Source organism: Ambystoma mexicanum, chromosome 10, assembly GCF_040938575.1.
Source record: "Ambystoma mexicanum isolate Mex_15411 chromosome 10, UKY_AmexF1_1, whole genome shotgun sequence".
NCBI lineage: Eukaryota > Metazoa > Chordata > Amphibia > Caudata > Ambystomatidae > Ambystoma > Ambystoma mexicanum.
This window is the reverse complement of record NC_090932.1, coordinates 54,158,376-54,175,931: the sequence shown is the minus strand read 5'-3', so window position 1 is coordinate 54,175,931 and position 17,556 is coordinate 54,158,376. Positions and strand designations below refer to the sequence as shown.

Sequence of the window (17,556 nt, the reverse complement as noted above, 5' to 3'; positions counted from 1 at the left end):
AGTTCTATATCGCCAGATGTGATTTGTGGCTGTATTTTAGTTCTATATTGGCATATGTGATTGGTGGCTGTATCTTATTTCCGTATTGCCAGATGTGATTGGTGACTGTATTTTAGTGCTATATTCCCAGGTGTGATCGGTGGCTGTATCTTAGTTCTATGTTGCCAGATGTGATTTGTGGCTGTATTTTAGTTCTATATTGGCAGATGTGATTGGTAGCTGTATCTTAGTTCTATATCGCCAGATGTGATTTGTGGCTGTATTTTAGTTCTATATTGGCATATGTGATTGGTGGCTGTATCTTATTTCCGTATTGCCAGATGTGATTGGTGGCTGCGTCCATTCTATTCCTAAGAATGTCAGGTTTAATAGAGTGTGTCCCATTTGTTCAATAACTGGGCTTCCATTGTAATATTTTTCACATGTGCCTATTATTGCACATATGATATGATATGATATATGATATGATATATGATAGTATATATATATAGTGCATATACACAATGCGTTTCAAAGCGCTTCAAGGCAAGGGAGGGATCAAGGAAACATACAATGATATTCTTACAGGCCATGAACAGTAAGGATGTGAAATTAACTATCGTACTCGGCCTCATGACATTTCAGAAAGTGTAAGAGCTAAGACATAGATAAGGAAGGGAGGGGGAGAGAGGGAAGGAAATGGAAACAGACAGGCGACTACCGTACTAGGCCTGACGACATTTCTGGTAGAGCCGGAAAAACAAAAGGGGAGGGAGAGGGGTGCAGAAAGGGAGGGGAGGAACAAAACAAGTGACTATCGTACTAGGCCTGACAACATTTCAGATAGTGCTGGAGGGTGGGGGGGGCAGTAAGGGGATGGGAGAGACAGACGAGGTTGCTATCATACTAGGTCCAGGGACAATTCTGATAGAGTAAGTGCATAGAAGAATGTAAGGGGAGGAGGGGAGGAGATAGAAAAAGGGAGAGGGGAGGCGAGGAGAGAACAGAGAGTAAGCAGTCAAAAAGACTGGAGAAGCAAGAGGGGAGGGCGAATACAATTGCAGACGTCAGTAGTAACACATAATGTTGCAAGCCAGGATACAAGATGAAGATGGAACAGCATGATTCAGGGCCAGCATGAGTGCAAAGATGCAAAGGAAGTCCAGCGTGAGAGTGGAAAAAGGGTCACGCACCGTGAATCAATGAAGTCCATGAAAGTGATATCCAGCATTGGCCACAAGACAGTGATGGTGAAACCAGAATGTATCAGGATAGACTCCTCTGTGCGGGAAGGGGGGCACAAGGGAACAACACGGGGGGACCAGAGAGGGTGGGGATGGCCCGTGGGGACAGAGGGTGTAAACACATGTTGGTGCATGCTTTCCTGCTGTCTTAGCAGGGGGTCGGACCCTGGATCCTCCTGGTCCGAGCAGATCCAAACAGGAATTGCCCCTTTCTTTGACTGCCCTTCATTTTCGGACGCCCGGGCGAAAGACGCCCTTGATCTAAGAGTTAAGAGCAGGAAGGAAGAGACCGGGCTAAGAAGGTGGGTGGGGCTTAGGCCAGGTGACCTAGATCCACTTGCACCTGCTCCCCATCTGCAAAGGAAAAGAGCGGATGACAATGAAGGATGACACGCCCTCACTCAGCGGCTTGGGGATTTGACAGCGGCTGATGGTGAAGCTCCGCCTATGGTTTGGTGGGGTAGAGAGCGGCTCCAGGCTATGCGGCTCTCCAGCGTTCACAGCAGGCTGACAGTGCATTCGTACTCCGTTCAGTCACAGCGGCCCATGGAATGGGCTTCTGCCCTGATTCTTTGTTTTCAGATTTAGTGTCGCCATTAATGAAAGAAGTGGCCTGAAATGTGTACTTTCTTGCTGTTACTTCTTTAGTTTTGTCTAAGGCATATTGCCAGATTTACTCCTCGCAATGTGTGCGAAATTAGCCTTTTCATCGGGGATCACAACCCTTTCCACACCCTTTTTGTGCAATGAGCAAATTGTGCACTGTGCGTGGGGGACGATTGGAGAACTCTGTGCCCGTGTGCAATCTGAGTTTGCGCTCGCTGCAATTACTCCCGTTTTGCCCTTTTTGAGTGACTCCCAGCCAGTGGAAGCAGCCATGTTTTTGTGACCTTCCATTGAGGACTATAAATGTGCAGGTGCACTGGGATTTCTGCTGATGAGCAGGTCTTTCCTCTAGAGCTTGACTTTCTCAGAGATCTGGGCCCCGCCCCTCCTGGACCCGCCATCCATCAGGGCTTGTCCTAAAGAGGGACACCGCTTTGTGTGTTTTACGGCGCACTTTGTGTTGTGCTTATAGAGTAACATAAATTCCCTGTACTTTTATGTGGGCATTCCATACACTTATGATTGCGCATCTGGAAGAGCTTTACGTTCTAACAACTCTCGATTGTTAGCTCTGCCTCGAGGTAGCCTGCACAAATACTGAGGAGTCGGATTGGACTTCTGGGCCCCACAAGCTTGGAATGAGCTGCCACGTACTCTTTGGTCCATCCCGTGCCAGACTCGATTAAAAAAAGCAATCAAGACTCACCACTTTAACAGAGCAGTGGACTAGTTTCACCCCATAGGTGGCTCCCACTGTTGCTTGTGTGTTCTTTGTTCTGCGTGCGCCCTGAGGCCCGTGTGTGCTGGCTTGTTATAAGCAGTAAAGTAAAGTAAAGTAAAGTAAAGTAAAGTAAAGTAAAGTAAAGTAAAGTAAAGTAAAAAGGTAAAGTAAAGAGTGCCTCCTATAACCTGGAGAAATGATGTATTGTTCTGTAGAGATAAGGGCAGAGTTGGCACCTTTGAGCATTGTGTGCTCGACCATCTTGTACCTTCTTTCCCCTTTCCCTTTATTTGCATAGTCCTCTGGGGGCCCCCGATTTGTTCTGTTCTTTTTTTATGTCACCCGCCTTCTAAGAGACTCCCAGTTTAAAAATAAGGAAGGTGATGACTGGTCCGCTAGAATAGCATGCACAGGATCACACAATTTGGTCAAAATCGGGATGGTGTGATTACAACACAGGTCCCCTTCTTCCAGAAGAGCAGATCAAACCACTAATCCAGATCAACTTTGGCAAGATGGCATTTCCCAACCCTCATAATGTAATGGTCAACAAACAGACAGCTGGGTGAATGTACCTGCTGCAGAGAGCTCTGTTTCACAGGTTAATCAGGGGTATGCATCCTGGCCTGGCAGATTGAACCTTTCATTCTAAGGACTTGGGTGAGCGAGTTGGATTACAGCAGCATCTATAACATAGCCTTTTAGACTTTGGATGGGGTCATTATCACTGGATAATGACCCAGCACCAAATAATGGCCCGAGGGGAAGTTGGGAAGGGTCATTATCCCAGGCAATAAGGACCCCTCCCGAAGTCTTTCGGGCTAATAGCACAACATGTTTTGGCATTTTGGTGGTGAAAGAAAAACGTTACTTTAATAGTAAATAAATAGACAAACTGATTTTGTAAATTACATGTGTTTTTATTTTGTAGGAGTTAAATAACAGGGTTTTCTTCAGATATTTTAATTGCAGACTTGGTTAAACCGCAGTGGAGTTAACATGATGGAGTTAACATCCCCGGCTTAACTCTCAGAAACCATAGTCAGAGGCACCTGCTCACATCCAAAAAGAACCTGCCATGCCATTCTGCCATGCCTACCAACTGTGCATCCCCCCATCAAAAGGGCCAAAGCAGGCGGGATTGGATTCCCACATATTGCACCAAAACTCTGGAATAACCTTCCCAACACACTCAGAGCTGAGACCTCCCTCACAGTGTTCCATAAAGTGCTTAAAACTCCCCTTTTCAACAAACACAACCGGACTCTTCCTCTAACGCCCTCTGCTTCATGGAAATATGTATGAATGTTCTCTGTAACTAAAAATGTTGTCTTGTAATAGCGCCTCGATGCCTTTACGGCTGTCGCGCGCCTCATGTAAATATGTTTACATTTTTTTCTGTAACTAAGTACATTGTATTGTAACAGCGCCTCGTTGCCTTTTGGGCTGTCGCGCGGCGTTTTCTGTAACTAAGTATGCTGTCTTGTAACAGCGCCTCGATGCCTCTGGGCTGTTGCGTGCTTTATAAATGTTAATACATAAATAAATAAATCCATGATCGTCCATTAGGTGCCATGTAAAAGTGAATGGTTTCTCGATTAGAAACTGAAAGCATCGTCCCATGTTTTAGCTTCTCTTTGGGGTGTTAAATAGGATGTTGTAGTGAAAAAAAAGGAAGAGTCTTGTTGAAAGAAATCTAACCTGCACATTGCTTTTTGGGGTTCTTCTTCGCTTTTGAATCCAGAAAGTTCAGAGTGCAGTCAACACCAGCAGTTATTAACAGCACGCTGACATTCTGATTGGCTGACAGGAGGTCAATAACGATCTCTACGTAGTAATTACAGTTTCTGCACAGAACATTTTTTAAGTACAATGTAAACACGTTTAATTGAGTCCCATTCGGGCTGGCACTGGTCAGTCAGGCTATAGGGCAATGCATGAAGAACCGGCCCAACATGCTAGTTTGGGTCCGTTTTTTTGGGCCTGATTGGGCCGCTTTGATGACACTGCAGCTGGTAGCTTTGACCAATGTTACTGAAAAAATGGACCTTTAAACACACTTTTTGCAAGAATTTGACCAACACCCCCTTTGGTAGCACTCGAACAGTGTGTCACGAAAAGATAACATGTTGTGATTGTGGCCGGCTTTGGTATTAATGCCTTTGCCTTTAACATGCCTTAATCCACCCCAATCACACTTACACAGACTGTCAACCAGCGACCCCGGATTGCTCTGCCACTGGTCCAGCCCATCACCCAAGGTGATGGCTTTAAATACTGTATCTAAGACTAAGTGCCTAATTCATGGAACGTTTAGCATCGAGTCAAGTGGCTTTGCAATACCAACAAACACGTTCCACAGGGCCTAATTCACAGAGCGGTGCAAAGTGTATTTTTGCAGAGCAAAGTCACTTTGCATTGCAAAAGTACTCTTTGCACCGCGCTAAATGGCGCTACTTAGGGCCTAATTCATGGAACTTTTAGCACGGAGCAAAGTGACTTTACACTGCCAACAAACACGTTCCACAGGGCCTAATTCACAAAGCGGTGCATAGTGTATTTTTGCAGAGCAAAGTCACTTTGCATTGCAAAAGTACTCTTTGCACCGCACTAAATGGCGCTACTTAGGGCCTAATTCATGGAACTTTTAGCACGGAGCAAAGTGACTTTGCACTGCCAACAAACACGTTCCACAGGGCCTAAGTCACCGAGCAGTGTAAGGTGTATTTTTGCAGAGCAAAGTCACTTTGCATTGCACAAGTACTCTTTGCAACGCGATAAATGGCGCTACTATGGGTCTGATTCACAGATTTTTTTGCACAGTGTACAGTGACTTTGCACTGCCAACAAACACCCTGATTCACAGAGCGGTGCAAAGTGTATTTTTGCAGTGTAAAGTGACTTTGCACTAGCTTTGCACTGTTGAAAAGTCACTTTTCATTGCAACAGTAAACTTTGCACCTTTCTGTGAATTAGAGAGTTTGTTGGCAGTCCAAAGTCGCTTTGCTCCGCGCTTAAAGTTCCATGAATTAGGCCCTAAGCGGCTGACACTGCGATGGGGGCATTTCCTGTTGTGTGCCTGTGCGCCATTACACCCGTGTTTGTTCTGGTTGCCCCCAGGGCTCTGTGGCTAGTATAATGATATCATTATGTTTAATGTTACACCTGGTGGATCAGTGAACTGTCATTATATTGTGCTGGGAATGTGAGTGCCCTGTGATTACACTGTCATTTCCAAAGCAACCAGGGTCAAGGTCTCTGTGAAGCAGGTAACTATCGACCAAGTAATGCCTGTTTATGAATCGGCCAGACTGGCAGGTAAAGCCAGCTGCCAACGGGGCCAGACTTACAGGGCGGACGCATGTATGAATACTTCTAATAACAGGGAGAGCAATATACTCCAGCTGTAAATTACAAGGATTTAAAAAGGCACTGCAGAGTTCTGTGCTGCAGGCCAAGGGCTCTATACAAACAGAGAACGCAGAGGAAACATATGATACTATAAACAAAGACTTATAACACCAAGAGAAACAAACTCTAAAAAGTTAAACATCTTCTCTTGTGATTATCTAAAATAGCAGTGTAGTGGGGGTGCAGTCCATTGGGAAGTTGGGATGAGCCAGCATTTGACATAGACCCCCGGCTGTGAGCCGAGTGAGGTGCAGGGATGGGCCTTGATGTGGGGATGGGCCTCAGGGGTGGGATCACACTCAGAGCAGGGTTTGGGCTTGGGCCAGGGTATGGCCTCCGCGTTGGAATGGGCCTGCAGACACGCATTATGAGTAGAGGCGTGGGCGCGCCTTACAGGTGGGCCCCAGAGCAGTTATGGGCCTTTTTGGGTGGGGACGTCTTGGAGTTCAGATGGGCCTTGGACCAGGGATCAGCAATGGGCAGGGATGGGGTGTGTAGCAGAGATGGTCCAAGGGATGGGACTGGGCCTCACAGGAGGGTTGGGACAGAATGGGCCTTGGCGCAGGGCAGGGATGGACCTTGAGTGGGAAGGTGTCTTGGGATGGGGATGGGCCTTGGCGCAGGGCTGGGATGGACCTTGAGCGGGAAGGTGTCTTGGGATGGGGATGGGCCTTGGCGCAGGGCTGGGATGGACCTTGAGCGGGAAGGTGTCTTGGGATGGGGATGGGCCTTGGCGCAGGGCATGGATGGGCCTTGAGCGGGAAGGGGTCTTGGGACGGGGAAAGGCCTTGGTGCAGGCAGGGATGGACCTTGAGCGGGAAGGTGTCTTGGGATGGGGATGGGCCTTGGTGCAGGGCTGGGATGGACCTCGAGTGGGAAGGTGTCTTGGGATGGGGATGGGCCTTGGCGCAGGGCTGGGATGGACCTTGAGTGGGAAGGTGTCTTGGGATGGGGATGGGCCTTGGCGCAGGGCTGGGATGGACCTCGAGTGGGAAGGTGTCTTGGGATGGGGATGGGCCTTGGCGCAGGGCGTGGATGGACCTTGAGTGGGAAGGTGTCTTGGGATGGGGATGGGCCTTGGTGCAGGGCTGGGATGCACCTTGAGTGGGAAGGTGTCTTGGGATGGGGATGGGCCTTGGCCCAGGGCGTTGATGAACCTTGAGCGGGAAGGTGTCTTGGGATGGGGATGGGCCTTGGCGCAGGGCTGGGATGGACCTTGAGTGGGAAGGTGTCTTGGGATGGGGATGGGCCTTGGCGCAGGGCTGGGATGGACCTTGAGCGGGAAGGTGTCTTGGGATGGGGATGGGCCTTGGGAGAGAATTGGCCTCCGGTGATGGGCAGGGGTGCCCTTGGGTGGAAAGCCTAAGAACACATTTTGGGGGTGGTTATTTTTGGCTGGGGGCGGGGGGGGGCAGTGCAAGAGTGTCTCGCATGTACAAGGCTATGATGCAAGAAGAAGGCAACACTATTGCAATCAGACAGTTCTGATTTCATGACCAGATGATTATACGATTATTTTGAACTGCAATGTGTATGCCTGCTACTTTACTCTTGGTAGTATATGATGGTAATATTGATATCTTTCCATATAGGGTTTGTGTACCGCGTCATCTGTACACGTTTTATAAACCTTCAGAGAAATAAAGGCTATGCCATCCCCGTCAGTATTTGCACTTCTGAGCAGTTGATCGCTAGGCATGCACACAGCCCACTGAGCTACATTAGTATAGGGATGTGCTGAGTATTTCCCAAGATCCTTCCAATGTTGCATGTTTTCCTGTGCTCTTCCGTCTGTGACGGTTGTCCTAACATCGCAGGCTGTCGCAGGCAGTTTGCCCAACCAATGCCTAATCTCGTTTACATATCAAGCGCGCTGCACCCATTGTCCACTTGGGAGGGTCATTTGGAATTGGCCACATGGAGCCAAGTCCTGTATGCATAAAGGCGGTGCTGCAGCCCGTGTGCGAAGGCCTTTGCACACGCAACGCCACGCCACCCGCGGACCCTGCAGAGCAGGGCAGCGGCTGCTGTTCACCTGTCACTCACAGAAGGGTGCGGCCAGGGATGATGACGCACCTGGACCCGATTCCCCGCACTTGGCTTTACAGTGAAGTCCCAATCTTGTAAACAGACCTTACGAACAACCACATACACCTTTAACATCAAAAGCATTTCCAAAAGACGCTTTCATTGTTTGTAATTATTCAGTTGGGAACATGGGACAGAACATTGCCTACTGATCAAAGGAGTCGTTATTTCTGGCTATTCGGTGGTGCTTAGGTGCCGGGTTTAGGCACAAACTATTGCATTGGAGTCCAGCTAGCATGGAGATGACGTGAGGATGGACACACAGCTTGTGGGTGTTTGGTTATTTACCCACTAATTCACTGCCCATGGGCATGCTAATCCCTTTTCCACCCCCACGGCCCCCACTACTTTTATCCGCCTAAAACATATCATTGTGGTATCTCATTGAGCTGGCTGTTTCAAGCAATAACATCAAACTTTGGCCGGACAGTGTTATTTCTAAGCAGTCTGCTGAGTAAATGGTCTCATTCAAGCTGTAAAAGCGCTACTGGTGTAATACAAATGTCTTAGCCAAGTATGCCGTCAACCTCTACATTTATTTCCGTTCCTTCCACTGAGGTGCTGTTACAAACAAGCATTGACAAAACCAAGACTTTTGGCTAGTGCTATCCTATCCCACCGTTGTGTAGCTGGTTCCATCTTATGGCGAGGAAGCACTATTATTGCAGTGCCTGGCAAATGCCCATCAGCTGCCTACACAAAAGACAAAACTGTTGGCTTTGCCAGTGCTTTTTTTTTAAGGCTGTACCTTTAGAACACAAGGCATTGGAAGGATGGGGCCGCAGGCGGTACTTTCATATCCTCGATTCTATTAATTGGACAACACATTGAAAAAGAACCACAAAGCTTGACTGTGGGAGTGGCCCAGACTGTACGTGAAATCCAAGCGGTGTTTTCCCCTGAGCTCCCGAGAGTGAGGGCACCTCTGTTAACATTACCCTCTAACACAGCGTAACTAGGAATGCACAGCCCTGCTCTTGGACTGCTTTCACATGTGTAATCCTTTATTTGGCCTTTTGTTCCTGCTTCCCTGCTAAATGGACTCTTCATTTACTTGTTATTTTGTCGCCAACTCTATTGTATTCCTTTGAGCGCCCTGAAGCAGCATGCTGCCTCTAGCGCTATGCAACACACCATAATGAAAACATCAGCTGCGTGTGGCTCTGTGTTACAAATCCAACTACCTACTCTTATTTTCTATTTCACCTACTCTGGAAAAGGCAAATCATGCATGAGAAGACCGAGAGGGGACTGCAGCTGACAGGATGAATACATGACAGGACCCTCATTTCTGACACATCTAACGAATGTAAACATAAGTGCTCTCCAGAAAGAAGTCTCTGCAGTGGAAATTGCAGAGCTGTAGCGCCTAATTTTCCTGTGCAAGGTTGACGCTGTAATTAGGGCCCCTCTGATCACAGGTCCTAGCCCTGCTGCACCTTATAAGCATGTTGACCCAGCATTGTGCATTTGGGTAATGTGGGAGCTGTTTTTTTTTTTGTTTTTTTTTTTAAAGGGGATGGGTAAATGCGAGCATTGCACTTCTCACAATTGCTGACCCTGCAGAACAGTGGTTGCAAGAGAAGGGCCTGGGGTACCACATATGGGAATCCAGTTTAAGAAGCCGCTACCCTAGGTGGCCACCACATGGCGTCCATATACATGTCAGCTGTCAGACACACTTTCCAGAGATCTCGCACTCATCACTCGAGTAGCAGAAACCCCCGCATAGCTGGGACGGAAGAGGTGAGGGTGAAGGCGGTCACAGCGCAATTTCACTCTTTTGAGGGTGGGTTGTGATTTCAGTAGCATTTTGTCATCCAGACTTCAGGGCTGGACTGGCCTACAGGGAACTCTGGAGATTTCCTGGTGGGCATTTTCACCCAGGTCAGGGGTGGACTGGCCTCAGCCACGCCCCCTCATTTGGGGGCATGGCTTGTGGGAGTGTGTGGCCTTAAAAACGTACACAAACCATAGTACGGTACGCAAATATTTTATATATTTGTATTCGTAACATATTAACACATTTCTATGTTTATAAAAGATGGCCGGCATACTATACAAACCATAGTAAGGTAGGCACATAAATATATAAAGGATTACATTTATATATTTGTTTGCGTGCCTTATTGTGTACTTCAAGAAGGCTTGAAAAGTACATAAACCATAGTAAGGTACGCACACAAATATATAGCATTTATATATTTGTGTGCGTACCTTATGGTTTGTGTACTTTCCAAGCCATCTTTGTTAAACATTTCTATGTTTATAAAAGATGGCTTGAAAAGTGCACAATTCAATCCATCTTTTATAACGCTTTACTGATGGACAAAGCCTGAGGCATCTTTGTCCGTCGGCAAATCTTTATAAAAGATGGCTTGAATTGTACACTTTTCAAGCCATCTTTTATAAACCTTGAAATATGTTGAGGAGTCTGCAGGTTCGCCGAGGGTTAAAGACGCCTTGGTGGCCTGGGGAAACAAAGGCATAGTAACTTCCTCTGGTGATCTCTCGTGCGAGGGGTCACCAGAGGCAGTTACAGTGACTGACAGAAGTGCCAGCCAGCTACAGCAATGCTCTGGCTGACTGACACTTCTGTCAGCTTGCCTGACCTAATGTCGGGTGCATCTCTCGTTGTGGCTGCGGCCGCAACGGGATAATGCATCCCGCCAATGTTGTGGTGGGACCAATGGGCCCTGGGAGGGCCCCGGCTCAACCCCACTTTTGGGAGACTGCCGGCTCCCGGCTCCGGCAGGCCCCGGCCCACTTAACGCACTGACTGGCCTACAGGGAAATCTGGAGATTTCCTGGTGGGCCTCTGCACCCTGGTTTTGAATTATTTATCACAGCTGCCATGGGAAAGAATAGAAAGAAATGGGAGATTTGTTTTTTTACACCTAAAAATAACACACTGGGGTGTGGGGTTTTATCAGGGCAAAATGGGAAAATCAATTTTGGGATGTTTTGCAATGTAAGACAAAATGAAAATCGGACAATTTAATTTTGCAGAGCACAATGGGTACACAGGGCAATTTCGGTTTGCACCTTGCAAATGCACAGGCACTACTGGGCTTCTCACTTCAGGTTTATCATGAACGGGATCAATGGGGAATTTTGCTTTAACACCCTGCGCACATATGTTGAAGCAGGTTTTGTGGGGGGTTAATTCTTCTGGCAAATATTTATGACTATACCGGCTCACAACACACTGGGAAAAGATTGTGTTGGTTTTGAATGCCAACAATACAGATCCTGTGAATTAAATAGGGGAATTAATTGATTTACTTTGATTAATAGGCTAACGGTCTACACAGACGAACATGGGATTCTTCAATGAGTCTATATAATCTAAGGTTTTTGGGGTAGTTCTACTTGCAGGAGAGGTCTGGACTGGGCATCAGGGACCATCAGGACACACCGCGGGGACAGCAAAGGGGTCAGTCAAGGATCTCCTCTCTTTCCTTCAAGGGGTCCCAATCAGTTTCTATGTCTCCTGGCTCCTGTCTCCACTGCAAGATTAGGCCTCTCTCTGCTGGGATGTTTCTCACCAGATTTTGGCAGTAGGTCACCTCTTGGAATTAGTGGAAGAAGTCCAGCTCTCAAGCAAACTGACTTAGTTATAGGGCAAATGACATCAAATGTGTCATGATTCTTGCAAAAGGGATTGGTTAATATTCACTACCCCCCTCCCACCTGTGTGCTGATAGGATAAGAGGATGGGGGAGTACTTTGGGACACCTAGTGTAGAATTTGACCGCACTACTTTTAATTGATCATCTGTTCATGGACTATACAAATAATGATTAAAAACATATTGAGATTGGGATAGTCATTGCTATTAACATTTGTCTATTGCCACTGATCACACATGTAAGAGGTCCTGCATCCAATACAGATAGTCAATTCTAGTTTAACAAGTAGCATATTTTTATCATTATCGGCAAATGAACACATCTGGTCAAAGCATCATCCCACGTTAGGTGAGTACTCACCCACTGCAGTGTAATGTGCATCGAAGCCGGTGAAGCGCTCTTCATTGGAGAAGTCTGAGTGGAAGGTGAGGCTCATGGTGGGACCTGGGGACAGGATCTCCTGCTGGCCTGGTGCTTGCTCAGTGTCGGTGCTCTCCTTGCCACAAAACGTCCCCAAGACCAGGCCCTCGGCTTCCACCTAAGAAGACAATAGAAACAAATGAGCCACCCTTTGCATAGTGTCCCTGGGCGCTTGCCTTCATCCATACCTTCACGGTCAAATAACACATGTGGGGGGATTGTGGGGTAGCCATATCGCTACACATGAAGGAGTCAAGCTGTGGAAAGTGTGCACATGAAAATTGTTGGTGGAGTGCCTAAGACTGAGAGACAAAGAGAGAGATGAGGGGAGAGAGAGAGAAAGGGGGAGAAAGGGAGAGAGAGAGAGATAGAGAGCAAGAAGGAAAGAGAGAGTGAGAGGAATGTAGGTATGAGAGAGGGAGAAAGAGTTTGAGAGAGAGGTAAAGAGAGAGAGAGAGAGAAGAACAAGAAGGAGAGAGACAAAAAAGAGTGTGAGAGAGAGAAGTGTGTGTGTATGAGAGTGACAAAGAGAGAAGAGCAGGAAGGAGGGAGAGCAAGAGAAAAGCATGAGAGAGAAGTGTGTGTGGGTGTATGTGTGATGGAGAAAGAGGGAGAAGTAGAGGGGGAGAGAGAAATAGATAGAGAGAGAGAGAGAGAGAGAGAGAGAGAGAGGACAAGAGATAAAAAATGGAAGAGGTGACAGAGAGAAAGATAGATACAGAGTGCAAAAGGGAGTGCGGTAGATGGAGAGGGTGGGAGAAACAAGAGTGAGAGAGAGAGATAGAGGGAGGACAAGAGAGGGGGAGAGAAAGAGCAACAGAGAGAGAGGAGCAAGAAATAGACAAAGATACTCGGAGACAGAGAGAGAGGACGAGCAAGAGTCGAAGAGAGAGGGAAAGAAATATAGAGTCGAAGAGAGAGAAAGAAAGAGAGAGAGAGAGTAAGAGGCAGGGAAATAAAGGGAGAGTGATAGACAGAGAAGATGGAGCAAGAATGAACAGCGAGAGTTTGGAGACCATAAACTGTCCTTTTAAGTCTGCCACCTAGTCCCCATTCTACATGCATGTGCTGGGGCGCAGGCCCTAGCAACGGTTTGCTGATTGGTCTATGCCACTTCTAGTGCCCCTGCCACCCGTTCAGCAGGATTGCCCATATAGCTTCATGGAAAGCAACCTGGCACTCCTGCATGTGCCACTGTGCACCAATGCCACCTCCTTTACCTCCATTACCTCCACCTCTTCCGATGCATGCCACCCCCACCAATCCTACTCCGGAGCACCCATGATTCCCTTGCCCCAGTAACTCCAGAGGTGTTCACAGCGCCTTCGCTCCTACCTCTCTTAGCCGTTACTCCACGCTGAAGACTTGCTTCCCTGAAAATGTTACTACATAAATATTATCATCGGTAATGTTTTAGCAGCAATGTCGCCAGCAATATCCCCAGAGCAAAACATCCCCAATCAAGGTTGCTGAAGCCAAGAAGCCCATCCTATATATTCTAGTAAAGGGTTACCCTACTATTTTGACTCAGTCCTAAAGTGCTGACTAAATAGTCTTTCCTAAAAATGTGTCATGAAGATGTGTTGAGATGTTTTTGCGAACAGCACTGTTACTGGTGTCACTTTCCCAGCCACGGTGTCACCTTCCCAGCCATGGTGTCACTTTCCCAGCCATGGTGTCACCTTCCCAGCCATGGTGTCACTTTCCCAGCCATGATGTCACCTTCCCAGCCATGGTGTCACTTTCCCAGCCATGGTGTCACCTTCCCAGCCATGCTGTCACTTTCCCAGCCATGGTGTCACCTTCCCAGCCATGGTGTCACCTTCCCAGCCATGGTGTCACTTTCCCAGCCATGGTGTCACCTTCCCAGCCATGGTGTCATTTTCCCAGCCATGCCAAGCTTTCATAGGACACACATTTATAGGAGTTTCTGCTCTCAGCGCCTTCACTTTTTCTGTACCTCATCTAACCCCCAACCTTATCCTTCCTTCATCCATTGATATCCGTCAACATACTTCCTTCTGCCCCAGGCCCCAACCTATTTTCCATCCTCCCGCAGCCTCCATACTTTTTTTGCCTGTTCTTATATGATGTTTCCTCAATATATCTTTCAGTCCTTCCTGCCCCCTCTTCCTCATCTTTTCCACTCCTCCTTCACCACTGGTTGTCTTATGTTCTATTTTACTCTTTCCAGTTCCATGCGTGCTCCTGCCATCTCACCACCTGTGCTCGGTACGCCATAACGCCCCGGTACCTTCTCCCGTGCTCCGCGTTCTTTGGCTCACACACCTCGTCCTGCCACTTATCACCTCCTTACTCCCATTCTACCCCCTACCCACTACTGCTTGCTCCCCGGTTGTAGGTCAAAGGATCGACAAAAGGGTCGAATGGTCAAAGGATCGACACCAAAGGACGGAAAACCAAAGGATCGGATTTTATTTTTTTTTTACATTTTTTTTTTGGGGGGGGGGGGCCCCTCCCAACTCCCGTTTTTTTAAAAAACACTTTTTTTCACTAAACGAAAACCCCCCAAAAAATATATAATTAAAAAAAAAATGTGATCCTTTGGTTTTCGATCCTTTGGTGTCGATCCTTTGACCATTCAACCCTTTGGATTCGATCCTTTGACCAGACACCCGGCTCCCCACATGTACAGCTCTACATCTCACCCCCTTCAACGGAAGCTACACGCATGCATGACCCTGATGTCACTCAAGTATGTAATTCTGTAATCCTCAATATGCAGTGCTTATCTTAGTCATCAAAGAAGATAACTAGCCATGCTCAGGCTGAGACTAATTGATGCAAAGGTGATCTTTTCTGGCGCACGAAGACTGGTATTGATAGCCAAAATCTGAGCTTATGCAGCCACTTTATCAGACATAAGAGCTCACGTTCAATGAGCACATAAGGTGAATGCAAGGCGCAACAGCCTTGTCTAGTGCCTTCACGTCTTTCCTTCAAATCACGGCTCAATGGCATGCATAAGAGGGGCGTGTCGCAAGTTACGATTCTGCCATGGCCTTCCTCTCCGCCATACAAATACACCAGCATTTGTGTCAGCAGCGACTTCCATGCTGGTGAAAATGCTAGGAATCCCTATGGAGTCAGTCTGCTGGCTTTTTGCACCTCCAAAAAGCAGACGGACCCCGTAAGAATCCATTGTAAATGCAGCCTGCAACGCGTACACGCATGGACGCCACCTTCTTACCCTCTCCTTTTGCTCTTCGCCATGTAAAGGAGAAAGATTCTGCAGCGGGGAGTGGGGAGCAGTGTGGGCAAAAGTGGAAACGTAACAGGTCGTCGCCACCGAATTACAGGAGTCTCCAAAATGAGCTCCATTTTATGGTAGGAAGTAGGATAGAGCGCTAATGTTTCTTTACGTTTACTTATGTTTACGGCACCTAGTGACACTGTAAGCTTAGTGACCACTTGGAATCCCCGCCTGCATGCCTTAAAGCAGCAGCTTGTGGTGGGTGTGTGTGACCATACATCACCGGTGCGTGCCACACTCTGGCACTGACTGGTGCACATGGGCAGGGCTGCCTGCAGCGCACAGTGTGCACGTTTGGGTGGGCCGAGGCGCGGGCGCCAGAAAAAAAGATCAGTGCGTGGGTGGACTCCATGACTGACAGGAGGCCGACTACAAACGAAGACTGGGCCGACAGTCTCCCCCAAGCCAGCCCCACCCCAATACCTGCTGCTCTGTTTGCGCAGTGCTGCAAAGGACCAATTTGCAGGCACAGGCGCACAGGAATGGCCACGGAAGCAAAGTGCGGCTGGGGGAACCCCGCGGGGCCTGGTACACGGTGCTTCCATTGACTAACCTATGCCTGTGTGCGGAACAGTCTGCGGTAAGTGAAACATTCATGAGGGAGCTGACTGAGGTGAGCGAGGGGCCGGGTTTCAAGCCCATTCCTGGGACAGTCTCGCGCAGCTCAGGGCTGCCTGTAGGCCCTTTCTACTCTGATCTGCTCTGCATGATCAGGGCCAGCAGGCAGCGAGTCGGCGCGAGACACCAGGGCCCCAGGTGAACTAAAAGTGAAGGAAGATGTTACTTTTTTACAAAACACTGGGAGCGGGCCTCAGCCGGCCCCGCTCCAAGTGTTTTGTAAAAAAGTAACATCCTGCAACCACTCGCCCGCCTTTGGTGGCCGGCGCCGAGCACAGAGCTGCAGAGAGACATGGAGAGAAAGTCAGCGACAAGCTGAACAGGCTGCAGCCCTGCTTCATGAAGGTGCCTGGGCATTGGGAGCCCATCCACGTGAGGGGGTAGGTTTGCCTTGCCCCGATGTCGGTCATTTTATTACGTTTTCCAGACTTATAGTGAGAATTTGCTATCCGACTCACTAAATAGCAGCAGCCATCTGTGTGTTGCCTGTGTGGCATAGTGGCCTAATTGCATGCTGTGGAATTGGAATGCTGCTTGCCTTGCTGGGGTTTCGCAGCATTTCTTAAATACAAATATGCACGGATGAGAATAGCAATAAACAAATAAACAGAAATATGTTAATTGAATACCATTGTGCCAAGTACATTCTCAACCTCAAACGCATGAATATTATGTACGCAGACATGCTTTAGGGAGAAATGGGAACAAAACATGCCATGTTTTTTTTCCTTTAAAACATTGAGCTGATGTCGAAATGCAACATGCACTCGGTCTCGAATAGATGCTGACACTGGATTACCCCCGTAGCCTTCTATGGATGTAAATGATGAGATGCCATGGCAAGTGTGATAACTCAGTGGGTTGGCATTCCGGCTCGCCAAAAAGACCACCTCATTGGAACTCTTTGAGCTTGCTTTAATGGAGCTTTACCATCAAACTTTGCACTTGAAGCGCCTGCCAGAGTTAATGACTTAATTGGCACTGTAGGCGTGCTACTGGTGTAATAAAAATGTGCTAACCAGGTTTGCCTTCAGCCACTTGATTTATAAGCACTATGCATGTCCCTCACTGAAGTCCTGTTAAAAACAAGAAATGGCCAAGCTAACAGTTTTGGCTTTTGTATAAGTATTACATTTGCCAGACACTACTTACTATTAGATGCCCAGGTATTTGCACCATTTTTCACCTGCTACCATCTATAGCCAGGTAATACCAATATGGCAGTGCCTGGCAAGTGCCTTTCCCATGCCTACACAAAAGCCCGAACTGTTGGCATTGCCAGTGATTTTTACCCATGGGGCAAAGCTCACCTAGCTCTCTGTGACAATGCTAGCATGTAAATTGATGGGCCCATATGGAAACTGAGTGCAAAGCAGAAAGATGATGTTACATAAGGTACTACTCAGCACAGGGAAACACTGGAACACTTGTGGCAGCTAAAATAATTGTAGGTAATTAGGAGGCATACATTTAATTGGGTTGTTTATGGAGCTGCCAATGAAATGTCCAGATGCTGTAGTTTCTGTATAACTTCCACCTTGAAAGTCTACGTAGCAGCGGGAC

At 47.7% G+C, this 17,556-nt stretch overlaps 1 protein-coding gene across 3 annotated transcripts in view; it reads right to left on the bottom strand.

The window, feature by feature from the left end:
* Window positions 1-17,556, bottom strand: part of MASP1 (MBL associated serine protease 1) — a 587,565-nt gene that overhangs the window by 375,521 nt on the left and 194,488 nt on the right. For all 3 annotated transcript variants that reach the window (XM_069617478.1, XM_069617479.1, XM_069617480.1), the window contains exon 3: window positions 12,042-12,219. In XM_069617478.1, the coding sequence (XP_069473579.1) occupies window positions 12,042-12,219 (178 nt within the window). The remainder of the gene's footprint in view (window positions 1-12,041; window positions 12,220-17,556) is intronic.